The sequence below is a fragment of the Aspergillus ambiguus genome (assembly GCF_047715705.1).
Source record: "Aspergillus ambiguus strain CBS 117.58 unplaced genomic scaffold BDV59scaffold_2, whole genome shotgun sequence".
NCBI classification, from domain to species: Eukaryota; Fungi; Ascomycota; class Eurotiomycetes; order Eurotiales; family Aspergillaceae; genus Aspergillus; species Aspergillus ambiguus.
The window spans coordinates 16,440-32,083 of NW_027395515.1; the positions used below are offsets into that span (position 1 = coordinate 16,440).

The following is a 15,644-nucleotide window of genomic DNA, read 5'->3' on the forward strand; positions in this document are numbered from 1 at the left end:
CCAAGTGTGCAGTTTCCACAACAGATCACGTGACGGCATCACACTTCAGGGCTGCATAATGTGTACGCCGTATACTCCAAGACCACTACTAAAGGACCACCCAGGCACTGGTGATATAATGATACACTAAGCAAGCGTATGTACATTGAGTGTATTTGCAGCATAAGACAGAACACAACCAGAACTCCAAATATTCCCTAGCAATAATAGCAATGATCAGGTGGGTATCAGCCCAGGTTTTTGATCCTTCTCCGAAGCTTGAAAATCCTCGTTCGTAGCCATGTGAGAAAATGCATCCACGTATTTTTAGGCTGTGACCTCCATGTTTCGGGCTTCGGCTCAATCGGCTGTGGTGTGGGTGTGGTACGGGGAGGATGGATCTCTGGAGTCGGCTCCTGGGACTCCTTCTCCCATGTGGATGGTTCTTGAGCTTCATCATCCCTGAGTGACGTCCGCCAATGCTGCCTCTCCTTTCTCTTGTGCTGTTTTTGTTCTGCTTTCATCTGCTGCTCTTCGAATTTCCGGGCCTTTGCAGCCTCCTTTTCTTCGAACGCTTGGCGTGCGGCCTGCACAGTAGCGGCGCGGGACACAGGGTCCATACTTGTTCGTGTCTTGGACCGGAACACAAAATCTAGCGAAGGCCTAGATATGGGAGAAGCCGTATCCAGGGCGCTCCCATTGTCTCGGGAGTGACCAAAGGATGAACGGCCTGTGATATTTGTTTGTGAAGTTCCCGGTAACCGTGTGAAGGAGCCATCTTGGATCTGCAACGACAATCGGGGCGTTTGCCCCGAGGCGGCTCGAACTGAAGAATAAAACGCATCCGAGTTGGATTGGGCCATTGCGTCGCTATCCGCGGCGTCTCCCTTGCCCGAGTCATCGCTTTCAAAGATTGACGCGGGATACGATTGGCCCAGAGGGGGCGTATACGCACGAGGGGCTTGGCGCATTGGATGGACATACTGAGACCCAGGTTTGCCCCTGCTGGAGCCGCTTCCGGTGGAGAATTGAGAAGTGCCACTTGTTGACCGGTGGTGGACCGCGGACATGCTCTTTCGGGAGGTGTAATTGTAGCCGGCAAATTGATCATTGGGCCGCCCTTCTCTTTCGTAATTCGTGTATATTCCTAGACCGTCATTATCAAACGATGAACGCGACAAGTCGAGCGAGGTAGATGGCGAGCCGTCCCGGGATATTCTCCGCAGCAGAGGCATGATGTGTGCTTTTGGCCCTGGGGAGCCTTTGGCCTTTTTGGGCGAATTGCTAATGGGGTCAGACGACGTATGGAAAGTCGAGCTACCCGTGAATGGGTACAGATCCGAGTTGCTGGATTGTTCGCCAGGAACAGAATCCACCGAGCCTCCACTTGAACCCTGAAAACCTCGAATCTTCCTCTGGGATGGATTTGCCTTTCGAGGCACGTTCAATGATGGAAAGCGCTCTTCTCCTGAGTCGGATACACGGCGAGTCGAGTGAACCAGCACTGGCGTATCATAACGAGCTGACAACGGATTCCCAAAACCAGATGATTTCGTTTGAACCGACTGACCATGGTGTTGATATTGGAATGATGATGCCCTTTGAGTCGCGGTCGGTCGCGGTGGATCTTGAGCAAATGGATCCTTGAAGCGTGCCATAGGAATGGGTGAAGAGATCACCTTTCTCCCCCGCCAGTTACCGGTTCTTTCCAGATACCTGTCACAGCGGAACGTTTCTCAGTGGACTTCAGGGAAACACATGGTCGGTGAAGGTTTGGTTCGGCGTTTGAGGGGCAGTGGTGCAGATTCGAGAAGCCCGATGTAACCACCAAGATCGTGCGTTCTCACAGGGAATTTGAATAAACCTAACAGGGTCTGTCGGTGCGAAATCGGACAGTCTGAATTCTGACCAGTTATAGCAGGACCATTGGGTGGGCGTCCAGCACTAAGAGTCTCGGTTTGAGAGCGAGAAATCGGGCTTCGGCTTATAGATGGGACCGGGAAGCATATGAAGACGGATTGCGGGAGATCCGGACCCCACGCATACCTGGGGCACTCCAACAAGAGGGAACGAGAAGGGTGAGGATAGGGAAAATCCGAAGAGCCCGCTCGGCGGATGGAGGGAAAGGGGAGACAGATAACTGCGGTGAGAGAGGGTGTGTGAGATGAGGGCGGAGGGTGACGGAGACAAAAGAGGAGAAAGAGGGGTGGGGGGGCTGGAGGTTGGCCGGCGCGACGGATGCGGAGGGCCGGGATTTTTCCTCGTTCTTATTGAATGGCTTGCCTTAATCACCCCCAACCATCATCGTTTCTGGAGATTGCAAGCGATTGCGTAGTAGACACTAGTGCTACGTACTACTGGGAATAGGCGCGAAAGATTTTCTGGGAGGATGGGAACAGACTAGGTCGATCAATATGCAGCCCGTCGAGGTGATGGACAAGGTCTGTCGATAGGGCGGGTGGAAGAGTCGCTCCACTTATTCCAGCATTTTCTGTGACCGGTTCGTCTAGTCTGATGATGCCTGGTCTGTATATACGCAGGAGTCGTGTCCTTGGTTCCGTGGTAGGTCTTCTTTGCCACCAGACCCGCGGCATCAACCGATCCACATGGATGTACCTAGGGGACGACCCGATGTATCCGTCGTACCTGATGGGGAAGATTGATGTGATGTCCTCCCATTTAGTCGGTTAATCATTGATAACGCAGCTGTTTCGTACGGGAGACTGGTGTACGCCGTATCTCGGCAACCGCCTCTCATTGTTGATGAACTGGTTAAGGCAGATTCAAGGTTACTTTATACACATACGGGGAAGCATCAGGATCACCGCATTGGGAAACCCCGTGACCGCCATCAGGCGTATAAACAAAACACTTCTGATGCAGTTTCTCCCTCGATCTTTTCGTCAGCCCTGGCAAAATGTCGCCGTGCCAAGAGATTGAGGGGCGTCGAAACCCCAAGAGACACGCTAAATCGCTTGCCAAGAGACACCATCGTGGATGAAGGACGAATCACCCCACCGCACCGGTGATGTACATCTGTACATCCTTCCCACAGCTGGAGCTGGACAAAAGATGTGCATGGCGGGGCAGCAGGAGTACAAGACTGTCATCCTCCCCTCCTGAGTTTTCGGCCATCTCTTCTCTCACCCCTCCTTCCCTTTCCAACCACATAGGAAGGAATCTTGATATTCGAAGCCCCTTGTCATCTCTTGGTCTTTTCTCCTCTTTCGCTCCTTCATTCTTCCTAGGTTTTTTTTTAGTCATGGGGCTCTCCGTTCAGTCTTGTTGTATCTTCCTCGTGGTCCTGTTTGCCTTTAGTGGACAGGCCCACGCCTTTGGAGCTGGGAATATTGCTTCGATTGCACGCATCGAAGGCCAGAACTGGCGCCATGGTGACATCGAAGACACACTCCTCACCCTTGTCTTGGCCCGTGTGGCCGGTGGTCGCAAGTTCAGCAAGTTGGACGTCCAGCGGGTTTATTTCGGAAATTGGCTACGTGATTACAGTCAGGCCGTTGATGTTGGTACTCTCAAATATGTCAGCGCCGAAGCCATTCGCATCTTGATCTGGGTCTTGGGCTTCTTGACTTTTGGGTACGTTGTCCCTCGTGATATTACTCTCGTCCCATCACTGACTGGCTGGTAGATATGGTACCCAAGAGTTCGAGGTGACCACGGAGCGCCTGGGATGCTATCAGACTACCGAGCATATCGACAACCCCCTCGGCTATGCCGAGGGAGAAGATGCCCGCAACTACGACCGTCGTCTCAGAGGCCCCGTGGACGAGGAGCGCGAGCTGTCGATCAACCCCCGAACCGGTACGCTCTACCACAAAACCGATCACTTGGCTGCTACTGACTGGGGATGACGTTTCGTATAGGCCTGAAGAACTATATTGCCTCCGAGGGCATGGGGATTGATACATCTGCCGCTCTGGTCCGTCGGGTCTTCCGCCGTTCCATCCAGTTGGCTCGCGAATACGGAAGATCAGGCAACAAAGAAGACCTGCATGAAGCACTGCGCCTTCTTGGAACAGGCCTGCATTGTCTAGAAGACTATGCTGCCCATTCCAACTACACCGAGCTGAGCCTTATCGAGCTAGGGGAGTCGGAAGTTTTCCCTCATGTTGGTCGCAACACCAGGATCGAACTCTCCGGGACAGGTAAGGAAGTTTACCCCATCGTCACCGGTACTTTCGGTGGGGTGGACTTCTTCCACTCTGTCATGGGTGAACTGTCCGATAAGGCCACTCAATCCGAGGTCCAGTCCCTCGAGGGTGTGATTTCCGAGTCAGAGAGTGGAGGCCCTTCTGATAGTCTTCTTCAGGACTTGCTTAGCAAGATCCCCGAAGGCTTGATCGGTAACAGCGATGAGGAAACGGATAAGATGGGTGATTTCAAAGCCCAGGCGGAGGATGCCAAGGCTCACAACCAGAACATCTCTCCTCGTGAACCGGAGGAATGGACCCGATACCTGGACGACGTACACCGGCAAATTCTGCCCGTTCTGGAATGGCACGATAACTTGATTAAATCCATCAACGAGGCAATTGAGAAGATCCCTGTCCTCCCGGACCTGATCGAGAATCTTCAGGAGCAGATGAACGTTTTTGTTTTCTCGGTCATTGCACCTTATGTTCTCCCTATCATCAAGCAGGTCAAGACTGAGCTGCAGACCGGCTCCTCCGAAGTCATCCAAAGCAGCAGAGAGCAACAACATATCGTATTCAACGATGACGACTGCTCCGACCCTACGCACTCGATGCTCTCAAAGGATCACTTCTCAAACGTCCTCAATGAGCCAGCGGGCAGAGTGGCTTCTCAAGTCGTCAAGTGGGTGGTCCCGCAGATAATGGATTGCTGGGACGATGAAGGCAAGGATATCAAGGAAACTTTGGATCGCATCGTCCAGGGTGTTTTCCACCACCCGGCACTCCGTAACCGCGGTCAGAATGGTGCTGACGAAATCCGCCAAATCATGTTTGGTACCGTCGAGGAGTGGTGGCAGGAGAAGAGCAGCCGCGAACAGGACATGCTTCGTGAACAGCTTTCCCGCAGGGGTGTTCGCGAAGGCAAGAACCACAAGGAAGGTGTACAGGACTGTGGTCATGGCTGTGGCAAGCCCCTCACGCTGCACAAAGGGCAGCGCAAGTCTGCCAAGTCCGAGATCCCTGACACTTCAGGAATTGGGAAGATGGCGGCCAAGGCTGCGGGTGGTGGTGCACTTGGTGGTCTTGTTGGAGGACTTGTCAACCAAGTCGGTTCAATGGTGCTCGACGATTCCGGGTCTCGCTCTTCTGACAGACCCCAGCGCCGTCCAGAATCCAGGGGCAAGCATGAGAAGCACGAGAGACATGAAAGGCACGAGAGACATGACGAGAGATACGAGGAATATGAGAGACATGAGAGACATGAGAGACACGAGAGACATGAGAAACGCGAAAAACATGAGAAACATGAACGACGACACAGGCGGAAGTCTGACGATGAAAAGTCTGACAACAGCTCGGACGAGGACAAGTCCTCTGGCGATGAACGCAAGCCAAGACGGCATCACCATCATCAAGAAATCCGAAGACAAGAAGGCTATGGTCAGCAATACCAACGTGAGTATGAGGATGGATACTCCCGACGCGATACCTATGAGACCCAGTCGCAGCGCCGTGGTGAATACACCAACGAGTACTCCGAATCTCGTTACGAATACCAGAGCACTCCTTCTCGTGACGAGTACGGTAGCAGCAGATACGGCAACCAGTACTCAGAGTCGCGGTACGAGTACCAGAGCACTCCTGCCCGGAATGAGTACAGCAGTGAGTACAACGAGTACTCCCGGCCTGGATATGGATCTCAGGCCACGTCGCGCAACGACTATGGCAGTGGATACGCTGGATCCCGCTATGATTCCGGTGATATCCAGTCGCGGAATGAGTATGGCCGTGAATACTCCGAGCCTAGTTACGGTTATGAGAGCAGGCCATCCTACGGTGGACGGGAGAGCACCAACTACGAGGCTAGAAGACAGTATGAGTAAGTGGACGCTTTACTCAGGCTGCGGCAGAATGAGTCAATTGTGAACCCAGTACTGATTAGTTTGTAGGGAGGACGTGCCTCGGTATGGAGACCGCCAAGAGAGCTATGGTGGAGGATATGGCGGTCGCCAATATGGGGCGCGTGAAGAGTACAGCGAGGGTCGCTACGGCGGCAACAGCGGCTATGGTGAAAGCCAGTCTGGATATAACCAAGGATATGGTGGCTCGAGTGGATACGGTTATTGAAAGAATGTCGTTGCCGCAAGACTTCGCTTATGTATTTGATATGAAGTGGGCTTGCATGTGGGACGGATGAAATGAGAGAATGCGCTCCATACCGACGTCATTCTATTCTTGCCTAGATACCTAGGTTCCAATGGTATTTACTCCGTATTGTATTTGCGTGGTATTATCAAATTATTCACAATTACCACTCCTTGATCTCTCCGGGATTTGGCGGTTGGACGCGGACGACTTTGTCACAGTTAAGCAAGCAAAGTGGATCGAAAGCAAGTTTCAACTAAGCGCATATCTGTTAGTATGTATAGAGTAGGTCATGTATCAAGCATCTTACCCGCCGCATAGCATCCACCGTCGACTCTCCGATTTCGTGTTCGAGGTAGTCCCGTTTAATGAGACCAACACCATGCTCTCCTGTAACTGTGCCTTCCAGTTCGACGGCACGCTTCACCATGCGGTGAACCACGCCCTCGGCGGTCTTTCTTTCGGCATCGTTGAAAAGAATAATTGCTAATAAGCGAAATTAATGAGACTGGTCCTTCAAACTGACGAGGGCGGGGTCCTTACCGTGGAAATTACCATCACCTACATGGCCACAGATTCCAGCCAACAAACCACTTTTGGTCATGTCTTGTTTTGTTGCCTCGATGATTTCGGGCAGCTTGCTCATTGGGACGGCGACATCAGTTGTCCAGACATGGTCCTCAGGACCTCTGCGCATAGCCATTACACTCCAGAGCGCCTGCTTCCGGGCACTCCACAATTCCTGCATCTCCTCGTCACCGCGGGCGAACTCGAACGATCGCCCGGACGTAGACGACACGATCTTCTGAACCATACTGATCTGTTCTTTGATGCCTACCGGAGTCCCCGTGAATTTGAAGAAAATGGTCGGGGATTCCTTCCATTGCCGGCTGGTGGCCTGACTGTCGTTGATGCACTTCATCTGGACATCGTCCAGGATCTCGACACCCGCAACGGGAATCCCTTCCTCGACCACGCGCGTTACACACTGCGCAGCATTCTGGATGGACGGGAAGCTGGCGACGGCCACATTCTGGCTTTTAGGCTTGACGGTCAACTTCAGAGTGGCTTCTGTCACCAGTCCGAGGGTACCCTCGCTGCCGATGAAGAGCTTGGTGAGGTCATAGCCAGCGCTGGACTTCCGCGGGCGCTGTCGAGTCTTGATGATGGCGCCGTCCGCGAGAACAACGGTCAGGTTGAGGACCCATTCCCGCATCGTCCCGTATCTATACGCGTTGGTTCCCGAACAGCCCGTGCCGACCATGCCACCGATCATCGCACCGGGGCCCGGGTCAGGCGGGAAGAACAGCCCCTCGTGGGAGAGCTCTTCATTCAGGTCCTCCCACCCCAAGGCGGGCTGCACCACCACATCGAGATCCTCCTTGTGGAGGGAGAGGATGCGATCCATGCGACGGAAGTCAATGCAGACGCCGCCTCGGGTGGGCGCGAAATGGCCTTCCAGACTGGTGCCGCCCGAGTAGGGGGTGACGGGAATGAGCCTCTGGTGGCAGATCTTCATGACCCGCGACACCTCCTCGGTGGAGGAAGGGTACAGGACCAGGAAGGGTATTTCGTTCGATTTGCGCGTGTAGGAGGACCAATCGGAGCCAGAGTGCATCTCGAGGTCGGCGTGTTCCGTGGAGACATTCTCCTTCCCCAGGATCTCAACGAAATCTGCCCAGGCGGCCTGGAGGTTGGACTGGGAGATATTGTGTCGTGGGGGGCTCAAGTCATAGAGGGCCGAGGTCGAGGTCGTCGGCAGACTCGCGGGTTTGAGCGAACCTAGGAAATATGCACCGGTGGAGAAGAAAGCCAGCGCTGAAGAGAGATCAGAATTTCGCTAAACCGGGACCGGGACGAGAAGCAGGGACGTACCGAACATCAAGGCGGCGTAGCGGCCGCCTTGGGATTGAGTCTGATATTGGGAATACCGCTCCTGCTCTGCACGCTCCCGCTTCAATCTTTGCTGAGTACTTTCATACAGCTGGTTCTTGAACGACTGCGATTTGTCGTCGGCATTGATCCGAGATGATGCTCCAAAGGACCTGTTCTGGAAGGCGGAGGAGCGCGGGAAAACAACTGTCCGGGAGCTGGTAGACGTCCGGTGAAGAGGCCGGAGCGTCCCTCTCAGGGGATAGAGGACACTGGGCCTAACCATGATCACGATGTTAGGCAGGGCCTTAGCAGGAGGAACATGGAGATGTCGGGGAAGCTTGAGCTCGGCGGGCCGGGAGAGCACGATTACCTCATGAGGGCAGGTGGTCTTGGCGGCTCCCCCGCTGGTTACATAATCGAGATCTAAGAGCCAGGACGTCGAACGGGGGGATGAACGACAAGTATGAGCATGAGGATATACTGATCCAGACACACATTGGCGACATATGACCATTCAGATCTTTCAGTCCTCCTAGTCTTTACTCCCATACTAATTCCCACACGCATCGGCTATCGGCTAATCCCATCCCAAAGCAGCATTACTCCGTGGAACGAATTCCACTCTCCGGCTAAATCGAGCCCTGTCCGGTTAATTTCCTTGCGGAGTAGTTGGCGGGGAGCACAGCTGTTACGCTCTGTTCACTCGTCCAGCTCATCGTTATCGCTCCATCGGGATCCAGAAAAATTTCGGCTCCTCGCTGCATGCCATTGAATTCGCTGGGTTGAGTCGTCCGGTGTGAATTTACCCTTGAATTCTCCCTCAGTTCATTTCCTGGTTACTTTCCACCCGAACTTTCTCATACATATTCCCCGCCACAGCCCCTCCATCTTTCGGAATCTCCTTGATTCCTCCTAATCCTCCCCAAGTCCCAGCCAAAATGTCTACCGCCCAGGTATGCCACAATTTCTGCAGCTTCTCATGTCACAGACGGAGTGGGAGGTCGACGGAGGAGCTAACGCAATCCCTAGAACCTCTCCTTTGTCCTCGAGGGCATCCACAGAGTTAAATATGAAGACCGTCCGATCCCAGAGCTGAAAGACCCCCATGGTGTCATCGTGAATGTCCGGTACACCGGTATCTGTGGCAGTGACGTACGTATTCTCCCGTTTGAGGGGCCTGACTCGAGAATGAGCAGCCTGGTCTGGACCACCATCGCTAACCCATGTCGGTTATAGGTCCACTACTGGGAGCATGGATCCATCGGCCAATTCGTCGTGAAGGACCCCATGGTCTTGGGCCACGAGTCGTCGGGCGTCATTGCCAAGGTTGGATCTGCTGTGACTACGTTGAAGGTGGGAGACCAGGTTGCCATGGAGCCCGGTATCCCGTGCCGTCGGTGCGAGCCCTGCAAGGCTGGAAAATACAACCTCTGTTATGAGATGGCTTTCGCTGCGACCCCGCCCTATGATGGTACCCTGGCCAAGTACTACGCGCTCCCGGAGGACTTCTGCTACAAGCTCCCCCAGCAGATCTCTCTCCCCGAGGGCGCTTTGATGGAGCCCCTCGGTGTTGCCGTGCACATTGTCAAACAGGCCGGCGTCACTCCCGGCCAGTCAGTGGTGGTCTTTGGAGCCGGTCCGGTGGGCCTGCTGTGCTGCGCGGTCGCGCGTGCATATGGCGCCTCGAAGATTATCGCGGTGGACATCCAGAAGCAGAGATTGGACTTTGCCAAGGAATATGCGGCGACCGCCGTTTTCGAGCCCGCCAAGGTCGCCGCCCAGGATAACGCGGCCCGACTCATCGCGGAAAACCAGCTGGGCCCTGGTGCCGATGTGGCCATCGACGCCTCGGGCGCGGAGCCTTCGGTCCACACGGGTATCCACGTCCTTCGTACTGGAGGCACCTACGTGCAGGGTGGCATGGGTCGGAGTGAGATGAACTTTCCGATTATGGCTGCTTGCACCAAGGAGTTGAATGTGAAGGGTAGCTTCCGGTACGGAAGTGGCGATTACAAGCTTGCGGTCGAACTGGTGGCTTCTGGCAAGGTCGACGTTAAGAAGCTGATCACTGGGACTGTCAAATTCGAGGAGGCCGAGCAAGCGTTCCAGGGGGTCAAAGCTGGAAAGGGAATCAAGACTCTTATTGCCGGCATTGAGGCATGAGGGTCTGCGCGGGACCACGATGATAATGACGACGATGACGACTCCAGACTGTATAATTGGGAATATTAGTCAGATCTCTGAATGAGCAGTCAAATAATAATTCTATGCACTTGGCCTATGTAGAAACGAAGATCGAAGAGCAAATATGGGGAGCGCAAAGACTATGCAGACGTCTGCTGCCTTCGGAAACTTCCCCTTCTCGACTTCGCTCTTGCAGCAAATTGTCGCAAAATGTCATCAAAGAAAGTCATCAGGGTATCACGGAATCCGCCAAAAACCAATCCAGTCCAATATCGCGGTGGCGCGGCGAATGCGCCCGGAAGGAGCGAAGCAATGTTCAGAGGAACGAACGGGAAGCTGTACAAGAATTGGGAGACACATGAGCCATAACCCACGCGTGTCGATCATTAAGATAGGACTGCTCCAAGATCCCTGGAACAGCGGACAAACAAAGGCGCAAGTGGGTGAACGAGAGGAAGAAACCCGCTGCGCATGTAAAAGGTACTAAAGCGATCAGCAACACCCCCTGCCTTTGCTCTGATGCGAACCACTGAGTCGGAAGACATCCTCCCATTCTCTCATGCCATTCCTCCAGTCACCTGCACCCCGTCTCCTCGGGTTCCTGTGTTGTAGTTGAACCCCACCGTCATCGAGGGTCAGTTGGCTTCTGATACTAGACCCGTCACTTGTAGTATGGCCGCAGGGGCCACCATCGCCGTATTGGATCCCACTTTGAGGGTCATCTGGGTCGATTTCACCGAGTTCAATCTTCGTGAGAATTATCCGGGCCAGCCGGTTGAATAGTTCATCGACGCCCTCGCCGGTCAAAGCCGAGACTTCCACTGCGACAGGGACGTTGGATTTGGCCGCCCACCGCGAGGTTTCCTCCGGACTCACTTCGCGACCATGGGGTGCATATGTGGCAGTCATTCTTGTACCCGATCCAAGATTGGCGAAAGAACGGACAGAGCCACCTCCCGAATCGAAGGGGAAGGAGTGCTTGCTGGAGGTGCTAGATGGCGTAGGGGGCGGGCGCGTGTTATCGTCAAAGTCGCCGTTGGGCGCATAGTCAGCCGTAAGGTCCGTCTTGTTCCCAGCAAGCAGCACGGTGAGATTCGGCGAGGCCAGAGCTCGCGCATCCATGAGGAAGGTAGGCAGCGACGCAAAGGACTGATGGGAGGATACATCGTAGACGAGGATGGCGCCAGCCGCACCCCGGTAATAAGACCTCGAGACAGATCGAAATCTCTCCGTTCCAGCGGTGTCCCAGAGTTGTAGCTTGATTCTTGTTCGTCGGGGGCCGGAGCCCAGCTTAACGATCTTCGAGGAGAACTCGACTCCGATTGTTTGCGATGATAACACTCTCCCTATCAGCGCGAAATGGATTAGCGAGCCAGTCATGGTTCACTTAGATTGCAGTCGTACATTCATTTTTCACAAATCGATGGAGTACGCAAGACCTGTAAACACGCGTACGTTAGGTGAGCGACAACTTCAGAAGGCGATGGGTTCGTCGGCATCGAGAAACTCACTTTCCAGCACCGCTCGGCCCAAGTAGGATGACCTTAGCGAGATAGTCATACATGCTCTCCAACTCCTAGTAGATGTTAGACCGGTATTTAACTATTGTGGAAGACGGAGGGTAGGAGCTGTACCTGGTTTCCATCGGGGGCGGAGGAAATCGAGGAAGCATTCGAGAGGCCTCTTTTTCGCACCATGGTATCCAAGATAGGCCATGGAAGAAGGCCTGGGATAGATGAGAAAAAGAACGAAGACAGAGGAGTTGACCAGACTCCCGGGGTAGTTGTTGAATGTTGTGATGAGTGAACCCCCGCGGTCTCTTAGATAGTCGGAGATGTGCAACGGGACTCGGAAAGACCAGCGCCGCCCGAGCCCGTGCCCGAAGTACCTTAGGGGTTATCGCCCTATCGATATTGCCTGCGTTCAGTCCTCCCACTGACACCCGAGGTCAGGAAGGCCGTCGAACATGTGGGAAAGCATATGTCACATATTATTGAGTATAATATAATATTGATTATAATCACTTGTATCCCTTGCTATATCCTAGGGAAATGTCTATCGTGATGGATTCCCTGCTAATCTCGACAAGCTCAATATATACAGCTACATATATACCAGCATCAGCGTAAAATAACAATATAACATCCTGCAAGCCTTTCACTCCCCATGCCAATCGATTAATGATGTCTTTCGCGCATCTGAGCGACTGTCGTCCAGCCCTGGCAGCATTCCTTCGTCATCTCGTGCTCACACCAACAGCACCTCGTTGACAAGGAAGGAAGAATACTGTCCTGGGCCGGGATGATCTGCTCGGCGTTTTGTTTTTTTGTGAATGGCCTTCTCTTGTCACTATTTGGTTCAAGAATGGCTCGCGCGTTGGATGCGCCAACTCTGGCCCCGGCCACACTCGTCTCATCTTCCACATAGATCGAAGGAACACCAGAGGGGAATGCCAGTCTGGCGTATATTTCAGATGGCATATCGTGCCAGAGTTGACAATGGCAACATATAACAAAAAGTTTGGCAACAAGCTGGCCCTGCTGCAGTTGTCTGAAGTCCCTGCTGGGCTTAATGCGCATGTTTTTAGTTGGGACCTTTATGGCTGTATGATCAGATGTACCAGGATTGTGAAGACTACCGGGCATAGCGTGCTGACGCGGGGCGCTATCGACGCTTTCTAGTTGGGGAGTCCCAGAGGGAGCCTCATCCGCAGTATTGTAATCCACCGATTCTCGAGAAGATCTCGTGGATAAGGAGATGTTGGAAGGACCCCTCCCATGAGGATTCATGGGATTGCCGGTGCTGTTTTCAGTTGACCGAGACCTATCGTTGCCATCGAAGCGGGCATCTCCCATAATAGCAATGAGCTCTTTCAGAGTTGGATCCTTGCCTGTTTTTGTACCTCTCGAACGACGTCCCATTAGGGTAGGGGATACACCGCTCGACAAACCACGGGACTGTGAATTTGGCGGCTTGATCGGAGGCTGCACTGTTTGTTCCAAGTCATGATTTGGCGTCAATGGCGGCGTCAGTTGGTTTGGAGTACTAACAGCTGATGTTGCTCTAGAGTCCATGTTTGTCTGTTTTCCTCGGGCCGTAAAGTCGGCAGAAATTCTGTGTCTCTCAGAATACATGTTTGTGGCTTTCCTGTTCTCACCTCGATCCCCGTTTGGGGGCCGATGAGGTTGGAGTGCATGTGGCGTTCGTCGACCGAGAAGAGCTTCCTTACCCCCAAGGCTTGAAGACCTTGCGTGCTTCGTGTTCTTCGTGTCAGAAGACCTACCGACATCGTCACTGAAAGTGGCCGGGCTCGCGAGCGGCGATGAAGTAAAGCGCTTTTGTTTCCTTTGGCCAAGATTTCGCGTTAAATCCTGGCTATTCAGGTGCCCCGGGGGTGGATTAGCGTACGGTGATTGTAAATGGGGGACGTTCTGCAAAGAGCTCGGGGATTTTGCGACCATCACAGTCGCTGGAGGAGCTGTGTACCTCCTTTTTACATCCATGCTACGCTTCTCAAGATTGAGTGTTGCCGCGAATGATGTGCGGTCCAGATCCTTCTGCACCGGTTGGTTATTTGCGTCTTGGACATCCAGGTCAACATGATCGAAATCGTGAAAGTATACCTCCATGGAATTCTGCTGACTGGTGTCGTTATCTCCATACATGTTCTCGTATACCTCTGGTGAGGTACTCTCGGGGTGAGGATGTTGGGGCGATATATTCGGAAAAGCAGCCAGCTCCTTGGTTATCACGTTTCCCAATCGTTCCGGCAGCGTCACCGAGAGAGTCGGCGCAGTCGTCTGTGATGTTCGATCTTGTTTCGATGGATCTACCCGGTCAATTGACCATCTCGAGAAGCGTTTGTCCTCGTTGACCGAGCCTGAGCGAGAGCGGGACCGAGATCGCGATGAGCGCCTCGAGAACACGGAGGAGAGCCGAGAGGTCCTTGACTCATCTGCGCCCACACTCGATGCTCTGCTGGAGGTTTCCAGAGGCTGCTTTTTTGTAAGGCGACGCGATTGTCTCTTCGCAGTCATCGAACTATCGGACATTTCCGCCCGTTCCAGTCGCAAAAGTCGCTTCTCAAGCTCTTGTCTCTCCGCCTCTAGGCGTCTTGTAGCACGCCGTTCGCTTTGCCGTACAGTGCTCTTCTGCCATGTCGGAGAAACACAGATCTCAGGTCTACTTGGCGACTCGGCCGTGGCAGGAGGCGTGTCTAGACGTAAGCGCGGAGTCTGTGGGGTGGATTGTCCGGTGGAAGGCTTCGAATTATCGTCGGGATGAACGTGGTCGGAAATTTTAGACGCTGTTGAGCCATGAGGCGTTGGGATATGTCCTAGAGAGCTGGCATAACTTAATCCGTGTTTGGTACCGTCGAGAATCGTGTGTTCTGCGCTTCCGACGCTTGATTGGGGGGGTGCAGAGAGGTCGCGGCCCGTGGGTGTCTGGGCAGTCTCTGTATCTTTCTGGTTCCAAGCATCAGTAGGGATCAACGGCGTTCATGGTCGAAACCTCCAAGTAGCCGTACTTACTGTTTTGTCGGCATGGAATATGCGCTGTAGATGCTGCGTAATGGATAGACGACGCGGTCTCCTATTCTGATCGCCCTGGCTCATTTTGGAAATTCAATGATGCAAGAAACCTGGGATACCGCTCAGCCGCTCAGTCTATTCGAGAGGGGACGCTGCAGGATGGTGGCGTCACGGCTTCAGATGGTAGCTCATAGATGCGCTTGCGATGGAGTATCGGATGAGTGTTACGGGGGAAACTGGAGAATAAGAAGCCACACCATATAGGACGAAATGTAACACAGGTCACATGGGGGATTGGGAAAAAAATGACGAAGGTAGCAAGGGTTGTCGATGTATTTATTTTGAAGGTTTATAGGGCGGGGTTTAGAGACAAAACCAGGACAATTGAGGTTAGGTATCTGAAATGGCGGATGTGGCTGCATGCCCTACGACAGATCAACTTTTTGCATTCTATGTTGTTGATTCTTTGACTACTGGTTCGTTGTTCGCATCTGGCTCCTATAAATAGACCGTAGCTGACGAGTTGAAAGCTTGTTAAGAGAGGCTCGATGAAACACGCGGTATCATATCGAGTGGACTTTGTGGGCGCATCTGAATATGAAACTATCCGATGACTATTTCAAGGAGACTAGACAGCCCCATACAGCCATGTAGCTCGCCAAGAATATCTACGTCCGTTGTGTATAGGACTATCGACTTAGGTCATTGTGCACTCTAAAACAGTCACACGGATCTGGAAGCCTTGAAATTCTCTACAGATATTCGATGGTGGTATATA

General features: G+C 53.2%; 6 protein-coding genes across 6 annotated transcripts; 2 read left to right on the forward strand and 4 right to left on the reverse strand.

The window, feature by feature from the left end:
- Positions 1-112: 112 nt before the first annotated feature.
- BDV59DRAFT_167607 (uncharacterized protein) lies at positions 113-2,237 on the reverse strand. Its single transcript, XM_073687943.1, has one exon. It carries the CDS (start codon positions 1,635-1,637, stop codon positions 228-230), a length of 1,410 nt encoding a protein of 469 aa, XP_073552153.1. The 5' UTR covers positions 1,638-2,237; the 3' UTR covers positions 113-227.
- Positions 2,238-2,892: 655 nt separating this feature from the next.
- Positions 2,893-6,290, forward strand: BDV59DRAFT_44011 (Het-C domain-containing protein). Its single transcript, XM_073696394.1, has 3 exons — positions 2,893-3,573; positions 3,626-3,798; positions 3,861-6,290. The coding sequence occupies exons 1-3, from the start codon at positions 3,008-3,010 to the stop codon at positions 6,011-6,013; spliced, it is 2,892 nt and encodes a 963-aa protein (XP_073552154.1). The 5' UTR covers positions 2,893-3,007; the 3' UTR covers positions 6,014-6,290.
- On the reverse strand, positions 6,226-8,495 carry BDV59DRAFT_44017 (FAD-binding oxidoreductase). The gene is made up of 4 exons (XM_073696395.1): positions 8,151-8,495; positions 6,819-8,093; positions 6,586-6,761; positions 6,226-6,531 (listed from the first exon to the last, which is right to left on the reverse strand). Exons 1-4 carry the CDS (start codon positions 8,431-8,433, stop codon positions 6,439-6,441), a joined length of 1,827 nt encoding a protein of 608 aa, XP_073552155.1. The 5' UTR covers positions 8,434-8,495; the 3' UTR covers positions 6,226-6,438.
- A 381-nt stretch (positions 8,496-8,876) lies between these two features.
- On the forward strand, positions 8,877-10,570 carry BDV59DRAFT_44026 (NAD(P)-dependent alcohol dehydrogenase). Its single transcript, XM_073696397.1, has 3 exons — positions 8,877-9,103; positions 9,180-9,302; positions 9,387-10,570. Exons 1-3 carry the CDS (start codon positions 9,089-9,091, stop codon positions 10,311-10,313), a joined length of 1,065 nt encoding a protein of 354 aa, XP_073552156.1. The 5' UTR covers positions 8,877-9,088; the 3' UTR covers positions 10,314-10,570.
- BDV59DRAFT_44020 (putative Ras family GTPase (Rab4b)) lies at positions 10,570-12,170 on the reverse strand. The gene is made up of 4 exons (XM_073696396.1): positions 11,969-12,170; positions 11,846-11,910; positions 11,739-11,773; positions 10,570-11,680 (listed from the first exon to the last, which is right to left on the reverse strand). Exons 1-4 carry the CDS (start codon positions 12,029-12,031, stop codon positions 10,827-10,829), a joined length of 1,017 nt encoding a protein of 338 aa, XP_073552157.1. The 5' UTR covers positions 12,032-12,170; the 3' UTR covers positions 10,570-10,826.
- A 97-nt stretch (positions 12,171-12,267) lies between these two features.
- BDV59DRAFT_44044 (uncharacterized protein) lies at positions 12,268-15,199 on the reverse strand. Its single transcript, XM_073696398.1, has 2 exons — positions 14,867-15,199; positions 12,268-14,800 (listed from the first exon to the last, which is right to left on the reverse strand). The coding sequence occupies exons 1-2, from the start codon at positions 14,948-14,950 to the stop codon at positions 12,512-12,514; spliced, it is 2,373 nt and encodes a 790-aa protein (XP_073552158.1). The 5' UTR covers positions 14,951-15,199; the 3' UTR covers positions 12,268-12,511.
- Positions 15,200-15,644: the final 445 nt, after the last annotated feature.